Here is a 15,362-nt window from a genome sequence, read left to right on the forward strand (position 1 = left end):
ACACAACTCCTTTTTGGGTCAGACCCCTTCAATTACAACACTGTGAGATTTCAGATTTAAATAGCTGAAATCATGAAATTTACTATTTTTAAAAGCCTAAGACTGTGAAATTGACCAAAATGGACCATGAATTTGGTAGGGCTCTACCCATCATCAGGGTAGGTGAGTACCTGAAATATTAAAGTAACCATTTGATTGGCACAATTAGAACCCAGTTTTAATATGCGTTTGGTATCCCTTTTATGGATTGTGTAGAATACTCCAGAATATTGAAGAACTGGATTTCCCTCTGCTTCCAGCTATACCAGAGGTTCCTAAACTTGGGGATGCCCCCCCAGGGAGGCATGGAAGGTATTCTGGTGGGGGCATGGGAAGCTTTAGGGGGAAAAAACCTTACCTCACACATGCAGAGCTGGGTGGCCAGAGAACAGCGGCTGCTTGCCGGAGACTGGGGTGTGTGTGTGTGTAAACTAATACAAACGCAAGGCGGGAGGGGGGCACAATCAAATACGTTTGAGAACCACTGATCTGAACGATGCTGAACAATTGCAATGACATTGGAACCATGTAAAGAACTCACATTAATTTCGTTTTGAGATTCAGACATAGGCGTTTGCTTGATGGAAATTAGGAACATTTCTTTGTAACCAGAAACATGTAATCGCTGTGTTATTTTTATCAAAGTAGCACATTTTTTTCTGAATACTGCAAATGTCTGGTATATTCAGGCAGACTTCAGCAATTATTTTCACTGCTTCAAGGATGTTTGCTCAGTGAGACATAATGGAAAATCACCAGCGTTCTCATTGTATGTTCCTGGCAAAGACACAAATTAGAAACACACACACACCTACAGTCAAGATCCTTCCATGTTGGATGAAATTAGCCCAGAGTCTGTAAGTTTTTCGTTTCTTTTCTCATAACCATCTCATCAAAGTAGCAGCCACAATAACAATTGTATCAAAGGTCAGAGGTGCCAGGTTTCCAACATGAATGGGAAAAGGGTGCTTTGATCACAGAGTCTAATGCAAAAACACCATGCATAGGACTCTGCTCCAAGATCCATCAGTGTTCAAACACACGGAAGGCAGAAATAGCCAAGAGAAGAAACAAGAGATGGTGTAACAAAAGTCAATGCCCTCCTGTCTTGTGGAGCTACTTTCTGTGCTGCAAAGACCCTGTGGCGTTTCATTCCCTCCACCTCTGTCTGCAGTAGCCCTGGTGCAGAGAGCAAAGGCCTTGTACATAACAGAATTTGTTTCTCTTCTGCAGGGCGGAAGTCACAGTGGTTAAGAGAATAAAACCACAAGATCTGAAAAAATATCATGAGGGTCGTAGGCCGCTCTTGGTGGGTTTCATACAGCACAGACCCTCAGCACTGCACAAAGTTGTTTTTGCAAAGAGTTTGCAAGCACAGTAACACCTGACTGAAGGCATGGGTGGAACTAACCTACATTCCAACTATGTGTTTTTTTTATATAATATACTGTACAACAAGTATACCTGATCATGTGCTGTATCCTGCTTAGCACATAAACAAAATAGTGTGTTTTGTAATCCTCATTATAGCATTATGGCATTTCACTAAGACTCTGGCTTGGTCTACACTAAAAACTGATGTTGATATAAGTGCATCACTCAGGGTGATGCACTCGGGGCCAGAGCCTGCCACAGTTACATTGACCTAACTCCCAGCGTAGACCGTACTATGTCAACAGGAGGGCTTCTCCCATCAACATAGCTACTGCCTCTCGGGGAGATGGATTACCTGTGCCAATGGGAGAAGCCCTTCCGTTGGCAAAGGTAACATCTTCACTGAAGCAGGCCTTCAGTGTAGATAAGCCCTGAGTCTAATGCAATGAACTTTCCATCAGGAAATAGGAGATATGGGATTTAAACACTGAGATCTAAACCATAGGGTCTTAACCTTGGGTCACAACCACCTTGTACTTCCCATATATCTCAATGGGAAGAGGGTTGCAACTAGATCCCAGTTAGACGGGAGGAGAGTTTGAGATTGGATCCCGGTATGGAAAAAATTGAGAGCCACCCAACTAAAGGATCCAATGCTGCGCCAATCAACATTTGTTTTAGTGAATGGTATAGGACAAGTACAGTAGCTAGCAAGAAGATAGATACGTGACAGATCATCCCTGATTACGATGCAAAAGCGTTTGGCCTTAAATATGGAAAGATGATTGAAATCAATATTTAAAAATGAACCAAGACTGACTGAGGGATGAATTCTTCTCCTCTTGGTTCATTTAATTTTGGAGGCTGAGAAACTTTCCTACGATGTTTGCTGACATCACATCCTCTTCAAAAAGCACTACGTCCTATCAAGCCAAACCAGCGAATTCGTCTTTGCTCTGCTGCGCCTTTCTTGAGAACCGTCAGCACAAGGATATAATGGCCAGATTCCTTTCTTTGCTGTTTTTTCTCAGTCTGAGCTTATGTGAGTACAGAATCGCTATTAGTGTAACCTCTTTAAGAAGGGTAATTAATAATGGGAGTTTAGGGTGGTCTCTCCAGAGTCATCTGAATGGAGGAGTCAAAATGAATGGACAAGGAGTCAAAACAAAGATTAAAAAGCAAACAAACCCACCAGATTAATTTTCAGTTTTCTGTTTTACTTTGTTTCTGTGAGCGAATAGAGAAAATGGCCCAGAGCCTGAGCTCAGTCATGCAGGCGCCGCCAGTGGAATTACTCCAGATTTACTCCAGCATGACTGAGAGCAGAGTCTGGCCCAAGGATTTTTTCGGGTTCACGAGAGTCAAAACTTTAACATCATTTAAAAAAACTTGGTATATGTCAGTGTAACCTGAGCTTTCACCCAGATGGTTTTTGTGCATCAGATGATCTTTGAACTAGGGCAGCCGTTGTAAGGGCTTGGGCGATCGCTGAGCACATTGTAGCCCTGAATCCTAGCAGTCGCTGAAATGTATTACCCAAGTCTGCCTGAGAGCGTGTTGATCCCCTAGCCCTGTGCATGTTCTTGGTTCACTGCTCTGGGTGTCTAGGCACTAATCAGTGAGGATGGAGCTTTAAGTGAGATTTGAGACCCCAGTAAGAAGACTATGGCTTGGATGGTGCTGAGGACGCTCTCTGTGGATGGGTGTGACTGTGCTGATAACTGTGCTGGGTGGATTTCTCTCCCTCAGGTTGCTGCAGATCCCAGGGCCAGGGAAGCAAAATGAGTGTGAGGCTCCGCAATGAAGGCAGTCCCCTAGCCCTGGGAAACAGGGTGGAGCTGGAGTGTGTGTTCTCAGGCCGTGACCTGTCCGACAGCGGTGTCTCCTGGATGCTCCAGCACAGGCAGTCTGTCCCTCAGTTCATCTTGTTCATTACCTCCCTCGGCCGGGTGGCACCGACGGAGAATGGAAAACCACCCGCACGCTTTGAGGCAAAAAGAGAATCCAGCATCTACAGACTGACCGTGAAGTCCTTCCAGGAGCAGGACCAGGGCAATTATTATTGCATCGTCAACCACAACCAGAGGCTGTACTTCAGCTCCGGGATCCCACTCCACTTGCCAGGTCAGCAACAACCTCACCCCATCTCAGCTCCCTCTGCCTGGGTTGGAGCCCCAGCATTCCCCCTCCCCCCCAGCCCAGCATCATCCTCATAATCCCTCAGATCTGGCCCTTTCTTCCTGTGTGCCCAGGTGGGCAGGTGTCAGGGGTCCCTGCACAGAGCTTCTGCCCAGACGCCCCTCTCAATGTTTTGCTTTCCCTGAATGTCTCAGCCATGCTGCCTCCTTGCATCTGCCTCACCCTCATTCTCTGTCACTGCCCTTCACCTCCACTCACTGCCTGTAACTGCCAGCAGTTGGTGTCCCTGAGCAGGGTGTAGGTTTCCCCATAGGATCCTAGTGATCCCCCCTCCTTCAGAAGACTGGAGACAATGGGATAAATGCCTGCTCACTTTCCCCTTCCCATTCCTAGTCATGGCTCAGCATGGATAATGCCGTAGGAATGGTGCTTAAAACACTGACACCTCCTTCTACCAAACAAACCGTATCACTGACACCTCCTTCTACTCAACAACCCCCATCACTAACATTCCTTCTACCCAACAAACCCCATCACTGACACCCTTTCTATCCAACCAACCCCTAAACATTAAGAAAATCTTTTAAAAAATCAAACCCCAAACCCTAGCCAAGCAGAGTTTTGACCCCAAAACGGGATAAGTGCCAGAGACTGTGACGTCCAGTAAGGGCTTTGCTATTGCTACTGATATGATGTGGACTGGAAAGCACCCAGATACTATGATGATGGGCAGCCGTATAAAACCAGATTAGATAGATAGATAGATAGATAGATAGATAGATAGATAGATAGATAGATAGATGAATGCATTTACTGCTCTTTGGAGTCTGTTCCAGACCTGGGATTGCCTCAGGAGATCCCTACAGAGTAGCCTTGGCTGGGGAAGGCGTTGCTGTCGACACAGGCTATGGGTACGTGGGGGCACAGCCTCTATTGGCTCTACTGGGGGAATGAGTTCCGGAGGGAGGGACAGAGGAAGGCAGCGAGAGAAGAAGGGACAGAGACTGACTTCACTACCTGTTGTTTCCATTCTTGTTTCCAGCTCCCCCCACCACAGCCCCCTCTACGAAGGCAACCACCACCCAGCCCAGCACCACCACCGGCACCAAGGAACCCAGGGACTGCAAACAATTCCTTAACTCAGGTACCGGCTTCGGCTCATCCCACAGCTTTGAGGGAGCCAGAGCCCCCAGCGGTGGGGCTGGCTGTGATTTCACACGCCCTGGCTGCTCGCTCTGCATGCAGCATTGGCCCCCGGGCTTGCGCTGGCTGTCCCAGGCTCGACAGAGCCCAAGCCTGGATTTGCTGACCACGTGTTTTCCCTCTGGAGGGAAACCTGGTGGCTCGTTAAACCAGCCCCGGCGATAAATTCAGCAGCTCACGCATGAGCACCAGCCCGGTCCTCCCCGCTGGGATCGCTGCCGAGTAGCAGAAACGGCTCCCCCCGCTATCGGCCAGCACAGGCCTTTTCTGTCTCCACAGCACGTGGTGGAGCCTGCACCGGTCCCTCCCTCCCCTGCACCGAGTGCATCCTGCACCCCCACCCACCACCTGATCCCTCCTTTTGGAGCGGAGCCGGGGCCTAGGGGATCGCTGAAGCTCCTGGGTTAGTTTTATTTTTTACGCTATTTTGTTCCTGCAGCAAAAGCCACAGAGAAAGGGCTGGATTTATCCTGTCACTTGTACATCTGGGTCCCCTTAGCCATCGCCTGCCTTCTCCTCCTCATTGCCCTGCTAGCCACCATCACGATGTGTCAAAGTAAGTGACTCCCCTCCATCCGGCTGAGCCAGATACTCCTACGCTCCCAGGCCAGAGAGCAGCGTTTAAAATCAAAAAATTGTCAGTGCTGGTGAATGACCCTTGGTAAATTGTTCCAATCATTAATTACTTACACTGTTAAAATGTACAGGAGGCCTTATTTCCAGACTGAATTTGTTTAGCTTTTTACTGAAAAAGTCCTTTTTCAGGGTCAGGTCTCAGTTACCTCGGGGTAAATTTGACTGTGCTCTTCTGGCAATGCATGCCACTTGCCTATTGTAGAAATAAGCACTGCAAACAAACTTTAACTGGCTTGCCAGATTAGTATCTATCGCAAACAGGAACATACAGTCAATGCTCCAGTTCTGAGTTTTAGTCCTGAATAAAAACCGAAGGCTCAGTCCTGCAGCCATTAATCACATGAGTGGCTCTTATCCTTGGGAGCAATTTCATTGACTTCGATAAGACTATGTGTTGGATAAGGACTACTTGCAGGGGCGGCTCCAGGCACCAGCGCTCCATGCTCCGTGAGGGCGGCATTCAGGCTGCCTTCGGCGGCATGCCTGCGGGAGGTCTGCCAGTCCCGTGGTTTCGACAGCAATTCGGCTGCGGGTACTGCATGTTGCCGAATCCGTGATACCGGTGGACCTCCCGTAGGCGCGATGCCGAAAGCTGCCCGACTGCCGTGCTGGGGGCAGCAAAATACATAGAGCCGCCCCGACTACTTGCCTTGCTTAAGGGTTGCCCAAAAGAAAACTGAAAGAGACAGGGGCTGGACCAAACCTACAGCAAATATAAACTCAACTCTAGCAGAGGATGATTTCGGGGGGAGGTGGGGAAATGCCAGTAATGTGTTGCTGCAGCGTCTTTTTTACTGAACAGTGACTTGCTTGCTAATTCTTTCAACTTCATCTTTTCTTTTAAAAGAAACCAGAAGACGAAGATGCAAATGTAAAAGGTTGGTAAACTTCCATTTGGGGACATTTTCTCTTTAGTTCAGTGGCTTCTTGCACACCGTGTTATAAAGTAAATTGATACCACAAGCCAAAAAGTCCCACGCATTGGCCCCTCACATGCACACAATATTACTTCTGAGGGTTTGTCTGTGCCATTAAGTCCGGAAAACCAGCCTTAAGGTTCTTGCTTTAACCCTTTCTCCTTTGTTATTATTATATACCATTTAAATACAGTAGCACTCAATAGAGAGTAGGTACTGTACAGACAAAGGAAGACTGTTCATGCCTCAAAGAGTTTGCAGGCTGAAGACTTTGTGGCTATGAATTACAGTAGGCCCTTTCATTAGGGGATCACCCAATGTACCTAGCAAATGTTACATGTCTCCGTCAAGGTTAATAGGGGAAAGTATAGTTTGTTTTTCCAGCGGGCTTGCTGTCACATTGGCCTGTATTATCTAAGGGCTGCAAGGTGCTGAGTCCTCTGGGCTGGAACCCAAAAAATATTTTAGCACATGCATGATCCTGTTGAAGACAGTGGGACTACAGACATGCTTAAAGCTGAGCTGTACTTAAATCCTTTTCTGGATCAGGATCAGAGAACTCAGCCCCTTGCAAGAGATGCAGGACCTGGCCCACTCCGTTGCATTAACATAGAGTTTGGGGCTATTTTTGGATATCATTTCTTTCCCTCTTTTCCAGATAATTGCATGTTTAGTTATTTGAATAAAATGACGGCACATTCAGATAACCGCACTGTGAAAGGTACCTGTGAACAGTAAATAAATAAATAGTAATGACAAGTAGCATTCAGGCTCAGCCTGACAAGTTCTGTCTGCACAGACTTCATTGGCTCTCCACGCACCAGGAGCTTGTAAGGTCACGTTCTTATTGTCCAGCTTCAAAGCTATTACCACCATTCAGTGAGACTTCGCAACATCACTGTGTTGACTAATGGGAAACTGAGGCAGGCAGGTTCAAATAGCTTTACATGACTTGCCAAAGGCCGACGGAAGATGTTTTAAACAGGGTGAAGTTGCACTTGTGTGAGCCTCCTTTTACACTGTCCCAGTAAGTGCACACTAAGGATTTGCACTGGTGGGACTACATTGGTGCACAAATCCATACTAGAGACAAGCCCTAAGTGTCTGGGTTGGGATTAGCATTTAGACAATCTGGATTTAATGAAGGCTCCGGGTAGGATTTTCAAACCTCCAGAGCCTTTTCTTTGGCAAAGCCAATGTCTGCAGACAAAGCTACACTCACATTCCCCCTTCAGGACCCACATATGTCAGATTTTTAATTTCAGAACAAGCTATTTTTGAGCTACCTAAATGAACAAATTCATCTGAGAAAAATCAACATCAGAACAATACTGTTTTTAATATCTCCCTAATACAGAATGGTACCAGATTGTTAAAACTTGCTAAAAATGAACTCCTAAGCTGAGATCAAGCATTAGAAATTGCTGCCCAAAGAGTAATGTTTTGTGAAAAGGTTTTAGAATGAAAATGCCTTCTGATCTTTAAATATAACCCTGCTATCACAGCACTGTGACCACATCATAGCAGCTTTACACAGGAACCTAAAAAATATATGCCTCTATTATCTCACTCTATCTCCAGAATGAGATATGTATTGCCTTGCAAAGTGCTATTCTAATCCACTGCAGTGTGTGTGTTACAGTTCCCCTCTCTGCTGATCTACAGAGGATGGAAGTTGTTGTGGTCAAGAGCTGAGCATATAACACATTTTTTTTCAGTATGGGGGTTGAACTGGGCGGGGGGGAATGGTTCAGTTAGAACCAGAAGTGAATTTTTGTGGTTTTTCCTTGCCAAATGAAAAAAAAAAATTATTTCAGGTCAAATGAAACATTTTGTTCAACCCACAGCAAGGGGTTTTTTTGGTTCAATTTGGGATTGTTTTTTACCTTCTCTTTTTCTAAAAGTTAAATTTCAAAACAAAATGCCATTTTGAAACCAAAACTCCATATTTTGTTTTAAAACGGCTGAACTGATACACTTCAACATTTTTGAAAATAAAGTTCCAATTGTTTTTGGCCAAAACTATCCACTAACTTTGACCCTAATTTGCAAATAAGTTTTGGTGACATGAAAAATGCATTTTGTGGTGAAAAAAAAAATATTCACTTCGCTCTATTACAGCCCCCAGCTAAAAAGGGCTGATACTTTAGTTCAAGCTATAGCAGCTCTTGCTTTTAGCTCTGGATGTCCCCAGTTCAGTCCCTGGTGTATTGGCCAAGAGGTCATCATGCCACAATGTGGCTTTTTGTTCTGTGTTTGTACAGTACCCAGCTGTAGCGGGGTGACCACCCGCTCTAGCCCAGAAGGGGTTGGAAAAGCCCTGCAGAGTGCTGGGGCTGGGCAAGGTAAAACCCTGGCTGATTGGGAGAAGTGGCCACACCCCAAACTGAGCAACAGGGCCTTATAAGAAGGCCAGGGAAGCCAAAAGCAGCAGTCTCCCTCTACCTGTAGAGGGGGAAGGGCCTGCCTGCAGGGAGCTAGAGACAGCGGAGTGGGGGAAAGGCAGAGGAGCTGGGGAGCTCCAGCCTTGAAAGCCCCCAGGCTGTGTCCTAGCAGAAGGCAATAGGTTCTGGGGGTTGCAGAGGGCAGCCCAGGGGTAGGCCAAGGCAGCAGGTCCAAACCCAACCTTGCCAGTGGTGAGTAGGCTGATACTGCAGTTGGCCCCTGAGTATGGGGGCTAGCTGATGACTGGCAGTAGTCTCATCTGAGGTGAGGTGGGGATAGTGGGTGGGGGTTTCCTGGGGAGGGGAGACCCTGAGAGAAAGGGGTTACTGAATGGATTGCACTCAAACTTCCCCAGGAATTCACCTGACAGCTGACCAAAGCTTGGAAAGTTTCAGGCCAGAAGGAACATCTTGGAGAATGTTTGAGCTAGGAGTTGTTAAGGGAGAAGTTCCAGTTTTGTTTTGTTTTTTGCAGTGTGAGGCTTTTAAACCTTACACTTTGCTGTAGTGAATAAAAGGAATATCACAGACATTGATGGGAAATGAGAATTAAAGGCCCTGTCCTGAAAACCTTTATTCACAGGAGTAGTCCTTGCTCTGGTGAGCAGTTCATTGATTTCAATAACAGCTCTTCAGAAGTCAGTGGTACGACGCAGGGTATGTCTAAACTACCTGCTGGATCGGTGGGCAGCAATCAATCCAGCGGGGATCAATTTATTGTGTTGCGATAAATCAACCCCTGAGCACTCTCCTGTCGACTCCTGTACTCCAAGCCGAGAGGTGCGGGCGGAGTCGATGGGGGAGCGTCAGCAGTTGACTCACTGCAATGAAGATACCACAGTGAGTAGATCTAAGTATGTTGATCTCAGCTATGTTACTGAAGTAACTTAGTTCAATTCCTCCCCAGTGTAGACCAGGGCTAAGACAATAAAGGACACTTCTCAACAGGATCTGGCTCCAGGACTAGCACTGGCAACTTCAGGGTTTATTTTTTCCACTGCAAATGAATTTTCAGTGAAAATATGCACTGTACACTGAGCTAGATCGTCAGCTGCTGTAAACAAGTGTACATCCAAAGGCCCTGGAGAGGCGCAGATTTACACTGCTTGAAGATCTGACTCACTAGACTTTCCTTTTAGCTGAAACAGATTACTATAGAAGGTGATTCCAGACATTACATTGACAATCCTGGGCCTAAGCCTGTGTGTACTGAGCCCTTCCTGCAAGGTGACAAAATGCCTGAAGTGAATGGGGGTGGGTTGTTTTTTGTTCCCGCTTTGCCGCCCTGCAGGTTTTTTGTGTGTGTGTGCACTTTGCCACTCCAGCAGCCATGCAGGCGGTTTTAATTTTTAATTTTTAATTTTTTTTTTTTTTTTTTTGCTTGGGGCAGCAAAAAAGCCAGAGCCGGCCCGCTTATTAAAGTCAACATCCACTTATTTATTCTTTTGAATTAGGCTTATGGCAAATGGACTAGCAAATGAATAATGTAAACAGGTACAACTGCTTGATTTAAGGCTATTTACTTTATATATTTTGACATGTGATGTTGACAATGTGTTTTAATGGTTTATAAAGCTCTAACTTTTTGAATCTCAGCATCTAATGTCATGAAATAACTGTGTCCCCCATAATTTCCCACAACTGTAAAAATTAAAGTTGATAAAAGTAGAAAAATGTCTTAAAACCCATAAATTGTGCAACTGTGAATGTATAAATCGTTAAAAATCTAAAACTGATTTAAAATAGATGTTGACATTCTCTGTCAAAATAATAAAAATCAAATTCTGCCAAGCCTACTTATGTTTGATACAAGACTTCTCTACAAAGTACACATTTCAGTCTGTGGTTCTTAAACATTTATGTATTTTCCTAAGATCAGAAGTGTCCCAGGGACCACATGCCCTTTTCCCCCTCCAAGTCCAGAAGCCACACCTGCCTTACAGAAAGCAGGAATCTTAGCTATGTGAATAAGTAATAGCAGGACAGTATAGCAAATACTCACTCTGACATGGTTAGTACTGACAGCTTAGTTACTTCCCTCCTTTTTTTGTGTGTCTATTTCCTGTTCTCTGCGCAGGACCTTACAGTACATTGTACTGGATTTCCCCCAGTTGCCTGCAGCCCCAATCAATCCAGGTCACTTTGCATTATAGTTCTCTTCCCTGAGTGCTTGTTACTCCTCCAGGTCTGGCACACCAGACAAATTTGATCATGGTTGTACTTCCTCCAAAAGAGCCACAAGTTAATTCTTGCCATTTTATCAAAAGTCTCATAATATTTAAAGGTGCTGACTCCAGGAGTCATGTGATTATGTAAGAGTCTCGGCTTTCAATTAAAAAAAGACATTTCTAGCCCTCATGATTTCAGAGAAATGCCTGAAAACATAACCTGAGTGTATCCCAAAGGCTCAGAAACCAGAGGCAAATAAAAAGAATCCAAAATGCATTTTTTTTTTGGAAATCTCATGCTTTTAAAGGCAGTCTCATGATTACTGGGGCCGACTCATGATTTTTGATGTTTGGGATTGGCAATACCATATCACAAAGAACAATATGAAGCAGCTGTACAGGATCCAGATTGGGGACTGATTTGTTGATTGAAAAACCTCTGTAAGGTCCTGAAAGAGTTATGGAGCGGGCTACAGCAAGCAGAAGGTGTCACTAGTTGATGACTGGCAGATGCTTCACCAGTGTGAAGTGTCCCCGGAAGTACTCCATGGCCTACAACTTGAGAACCATTGGTTTAGATGAAGGCCAGATGAGCTGACCAATGCTGGTGGATCTTGCTTTTTTACAGAACTCATTTTCTTGTTCACTTCACATCCAAATAACTTATAAACATTGCCTTTTCCTCTCTCCTTAGGCCTATGAATGGGAGCAATGGAAAACCCAGCATGCCAAACAGATACATGTAACGTGACTGAGCCATTTGCATCTGGATCTCCAAACGGGAGCTGTGACTGCATAAACAAACCCTGCGTCCATTTCCATTACTCATTCTCGCCCTCACTTTATTTTTTAAATTGTTCTTGTACTTTCTATTCTGTTGATTTTTTAAAAGGCAAACTGTTCAAAAAGAGCATATAGATAATGCTGGACACCAGTCACTGTCTACATCAATTCTACTGCCTGGATTTTAAAATGTAATCCCTCCAAAATTTTCTTGGTTGAATCTTTCAAGCTGGTTTCCAAGTCATAAAAAAGCAAAATATGCCAAAAGACATAGTCCATAACTCTAGCAAAACCCCACTTACTGAAGTCTGTGGTGCAAATCCTGAGATTTTTATTGTCCTTACTTAGATATATACCAATTGACTTCAACAGCTAAGTAAAGACCTCAACATTCAGTCTTTTGGGAATTTTGTTTGCATAAAAACCGAGTAAAGCCTGCCAGATTAGGCCTGCCGCAACAAAGTGTGTGATCCTGCAGCAACTGAAGTCAGTGGTAAAGCTCTGATTCACTTCAGCGATGTGGGACTGAGGCCATCGTGAAGACATTTTTATTTGTGATGATGTCTACAATGGGGAAAGGAGATAAAAGGTATTTAGTGAGCATCCCAATACCAAGCTAACTGGTAGTGGGGCATTAGCACAGGCTAATTTTTATTTTTTAATTTTAAAATGGGGCAAAAAGCCAAATAAGTTTGAACAATCAGAGTTTAGTATTAATGGCTAAAATCAATGAAACTATAAAACTTTTAGAAACATGATGCAGGGTTGAAAGGGCAAATGCTAAAAAGGGCTGTTATTTCCTTTACGGTTCCAAAGACTAAAGATTGCAGGCCCCAGCATTCTGCCCTTACTCAGGTAGACTCTCACTGACTTCAGGGGGAGTTTTGACTGACAAGGTATGCAGGATTCATCCTATTTCTTGGCACCCACAGGTAAGTGGCAAAAGAGTAAATCTAAGCCCACTCTCCCTTCCGCAAACTAGTGTTTTAAGCACAGAATGAAAGAGCTTAGTTTTTTCAACTATGTAGTTGATGTAAATATTTTCTTGCTATAATTGCCATAACGTTTTTCAATATTTCTGTTCCCAACAATCAGTATAAATACTGTGGAACAATTCAACTATACTTCTAGATAGTCTCACTAAAGTACATTTCCTTTTCCTCTTCTTAGCCTCAGAAAAGTTAGAGAACTAAATTAAAAATATAAATGACCTTTTTGCTGAGAGATTTGAGTAACAGAAGAAAGGTGTTGCTCTGGTTAAAGATACAGGACTAGGCTTCAGAAGACCTGGGTTCAAATCCCAGGTCTACCACAGTCTGTAACCTTAATTGCTCTGTGCCTCAGTTTCCCATCTGTAAAATGGGGACAATAATACTTCCGTACCTTACTGTCATGCTAAACCTATAAATACTTCAGATATTAAGTCTGTAGGTACAAGATGTTAACTGGAAAGAGAGATCTCTTACTATATATTTATACACATCAGCCAGGCAAAATGTTCCCATCTGTATTGGCAGTAACACAATCCAAATCCACTTCCAACATCCCAAGTGTCTCTCTTCTTAAACAATGAATCTGATAATAAGTGTGGCCCCAATTTACTAAAGTCCTTAAGCTTGTGCCTACCCGAGACTTGTGAGTAGTCCCATTCACTAGACCAAGAAATCCTTTTGTGACAGACGTTGAGATGCCATGTAATAATCTATGAATACTGAGATATAAGAATGTTATGAACACTGCATGTGACCTGTTCTGTAAAGGGAAGTTACAGTAGAATATGGTGGATTATTGGAATTTCCTGAATGAAGGTATCGATCTGATTTAATAGGAGACTGTGAGAAAAGCAAGCAGGAAAGCTACAAAATAGCTAGAGATAAGCAACCCTCCCAACAAACATGGGGGTCAGGGAGGGAGGGAATGTGAGGGACAATTGTAAGACAATGGCATTCCTCCAGGCCCTAGGCCAAAGTGACATAGCTGTTCTGCTATCAGAGGACTATAAACAGTTACGCCTCCTCAGGAGAGGGAGGATCAATTGTCAGCATGTGTGACAGACCCAGAGAGAGGTTCTGTGGAGAAGTCTGAAAGATTAGGATCTTTCCCCAGATCCAGGGAATGGTAAGCCTTAGCGAAAGACAGGCTAGCATGTAGGATGTTGATTGTTTTAAGATTTGTTTTGTCTGAAAGCCTTTTGTACAAAATAAATAATACATTGCTTGACGAATGCTGCCTGGTCACTAGTTATCACTGTCATTGATCCAGAGGGGATGGAACTGCAGGCACTGAGGATAAATGAGACCTGCCAAGGTAACCACGGTTGATCACAGGGGACTGCAGAGTGGGAGAATCACATGATTCTATACCAAGAGAGGTGATGGCGTGAGGTCCAAGACCTGAGAGGGGTGCATGTGACGAGACCAGAAGGAGTCAGAGATGCAGTTAGCTTAATAACTTGGACAACTTTGTTACAGCATGCATAATTAACCTGTGGAACTCATTGCCACAAGATATTACTGAAGCCAAGAGCAGAGCAAGATTCAAAAAAGAACTAGACATATAGAGAGAGAGTTAGCTATATTGCAGCAGCACCTACAGGCCCCATTGTGTTAAATGCTCTACTTACACATCATAAGAGACAGTCCCTGCCCCAGAATTTATAGTCTACACATACAAAGGGTAGGAAGAGAAATAGAGGCACAGAGAGGGGAAATGGCATGCCCAAGCTCACAGAGGAGTCAGGGGCAAAGCTGGGAGTAGCACCCAGGTCTCTTTACACCCAGTCCATTGCCATAGCCTCTGAACAATAGTGCCTCACTGAGTGTATTCACAGTTACAGCAGACAGATTTTTTGTTAATGTTTGTTAAGAAGGGAGCATATACATTCATGCTGCAGGGCATAAGCCAACTTCTAGCTTACAAGAGGTTCAGAAGAACCTTCCCCTTTGGGGAGATTATTCCAAAATTATCCACCAAAGCATTTCTTATAGTTTCCTCTGAAGCATCTGGCCACTGTCAAAGACAGATACTAGCCTGATCCAGTACGGCATCTCCTCGGTTCCTAAGAGAAGCTGTACTCTGGGTTAATACTTTCCCCTAAGGAATAATAGGGGGGCTCAGAAATAGTTTCTGTACCTAAAACTATATCTCTGGGGTCTGTAAAACAGGTATTACAATCTCACTGCTCTGAGCTCAGACTAAGAGAGTTGAGCTGTCCTAAATAGAACCATAGAAAATCTCACTAGTTGGAACTTTTAAAAAAGTTTTGTCCTTTTCTTTCCCCCACACATCAAAACAAAGGCCAAGGTGTGTTGCTCTACTCAGTAGTAGCATTTGTCCTTTTAAAAATAATCATCCAACCACTTTTTACAGTAACTGAGGGTATGTCTACATCTACAATTTTGCAGCGCTGGTTGTTACAGCTGTATTAGTACAGCTGTATAGGGCCAGCGCTGCAGAGTGGCCACACTTATAGCAACCAGCGCTGCAAGTGGTGTTAGATGTGGCCACACTGCAGTGCTGTTGGGCGGCTTCAAGGGGGGTTCGGCGAACGCGAGAGCAAACCGGGGAAGGAGACCTGCTTGCACGCGGTTTGCTCTCGCATTCCCTGAACCCCCCTGCAAACCGCAGGGAAGGAGACCTGCTTGCTCGGGGGTTCGGGG

General features: G+C 44.5%; 1 protein-coding gene across 1 annotated transcript; it reads left to right on the forward strand.

Annotated features, from left to right (window-relative positions):
* The first annotated feature begins 2,365 nt into the window (after nucleotides 1–2,365).
* Nucleotides 2,366–13,918, forward strand: CD8A (CD8a molecule). Its single transcript, XM_030565150.1, has 6 exons — nucleotides 2,366–2,455; nucleotides 3,163–3,537; nucleotides 4,595–4,696; nucleotides 5,195–5,311; nucleotides 6,239–6,269; nucleotides 11,615–13,918. Exons 1-6 carry the CDS (start codon nucleotides 2,410–2,412, stop codon nucleotides 11,664–11,666), a joined length of 723 nt encoding a protein of 240 aa, XP_030421010.1. The 5' UTR covers nucleotides 2,366–2,409; the 3' UTR covers nucleotides 11,667–13,918.
* Nucleotides 13,919–15,362: the final 1,444 nt, after the last annotated feature.

Source organism: Gopherus evgoodei, chromosome 5 (assembly GCF_007399415.2).
Source record: "Gopherus evgoodei ecotype Sinaloan lineage chromosome 5, rGopEvg1_v1.p, whole genome shotgun sequence".
Taxonomy (NCBI): Eukaryota; Metazoa; Chordata; order Testudines; family Testudinidae; genus Gopherus; species Gopherus evgoodei.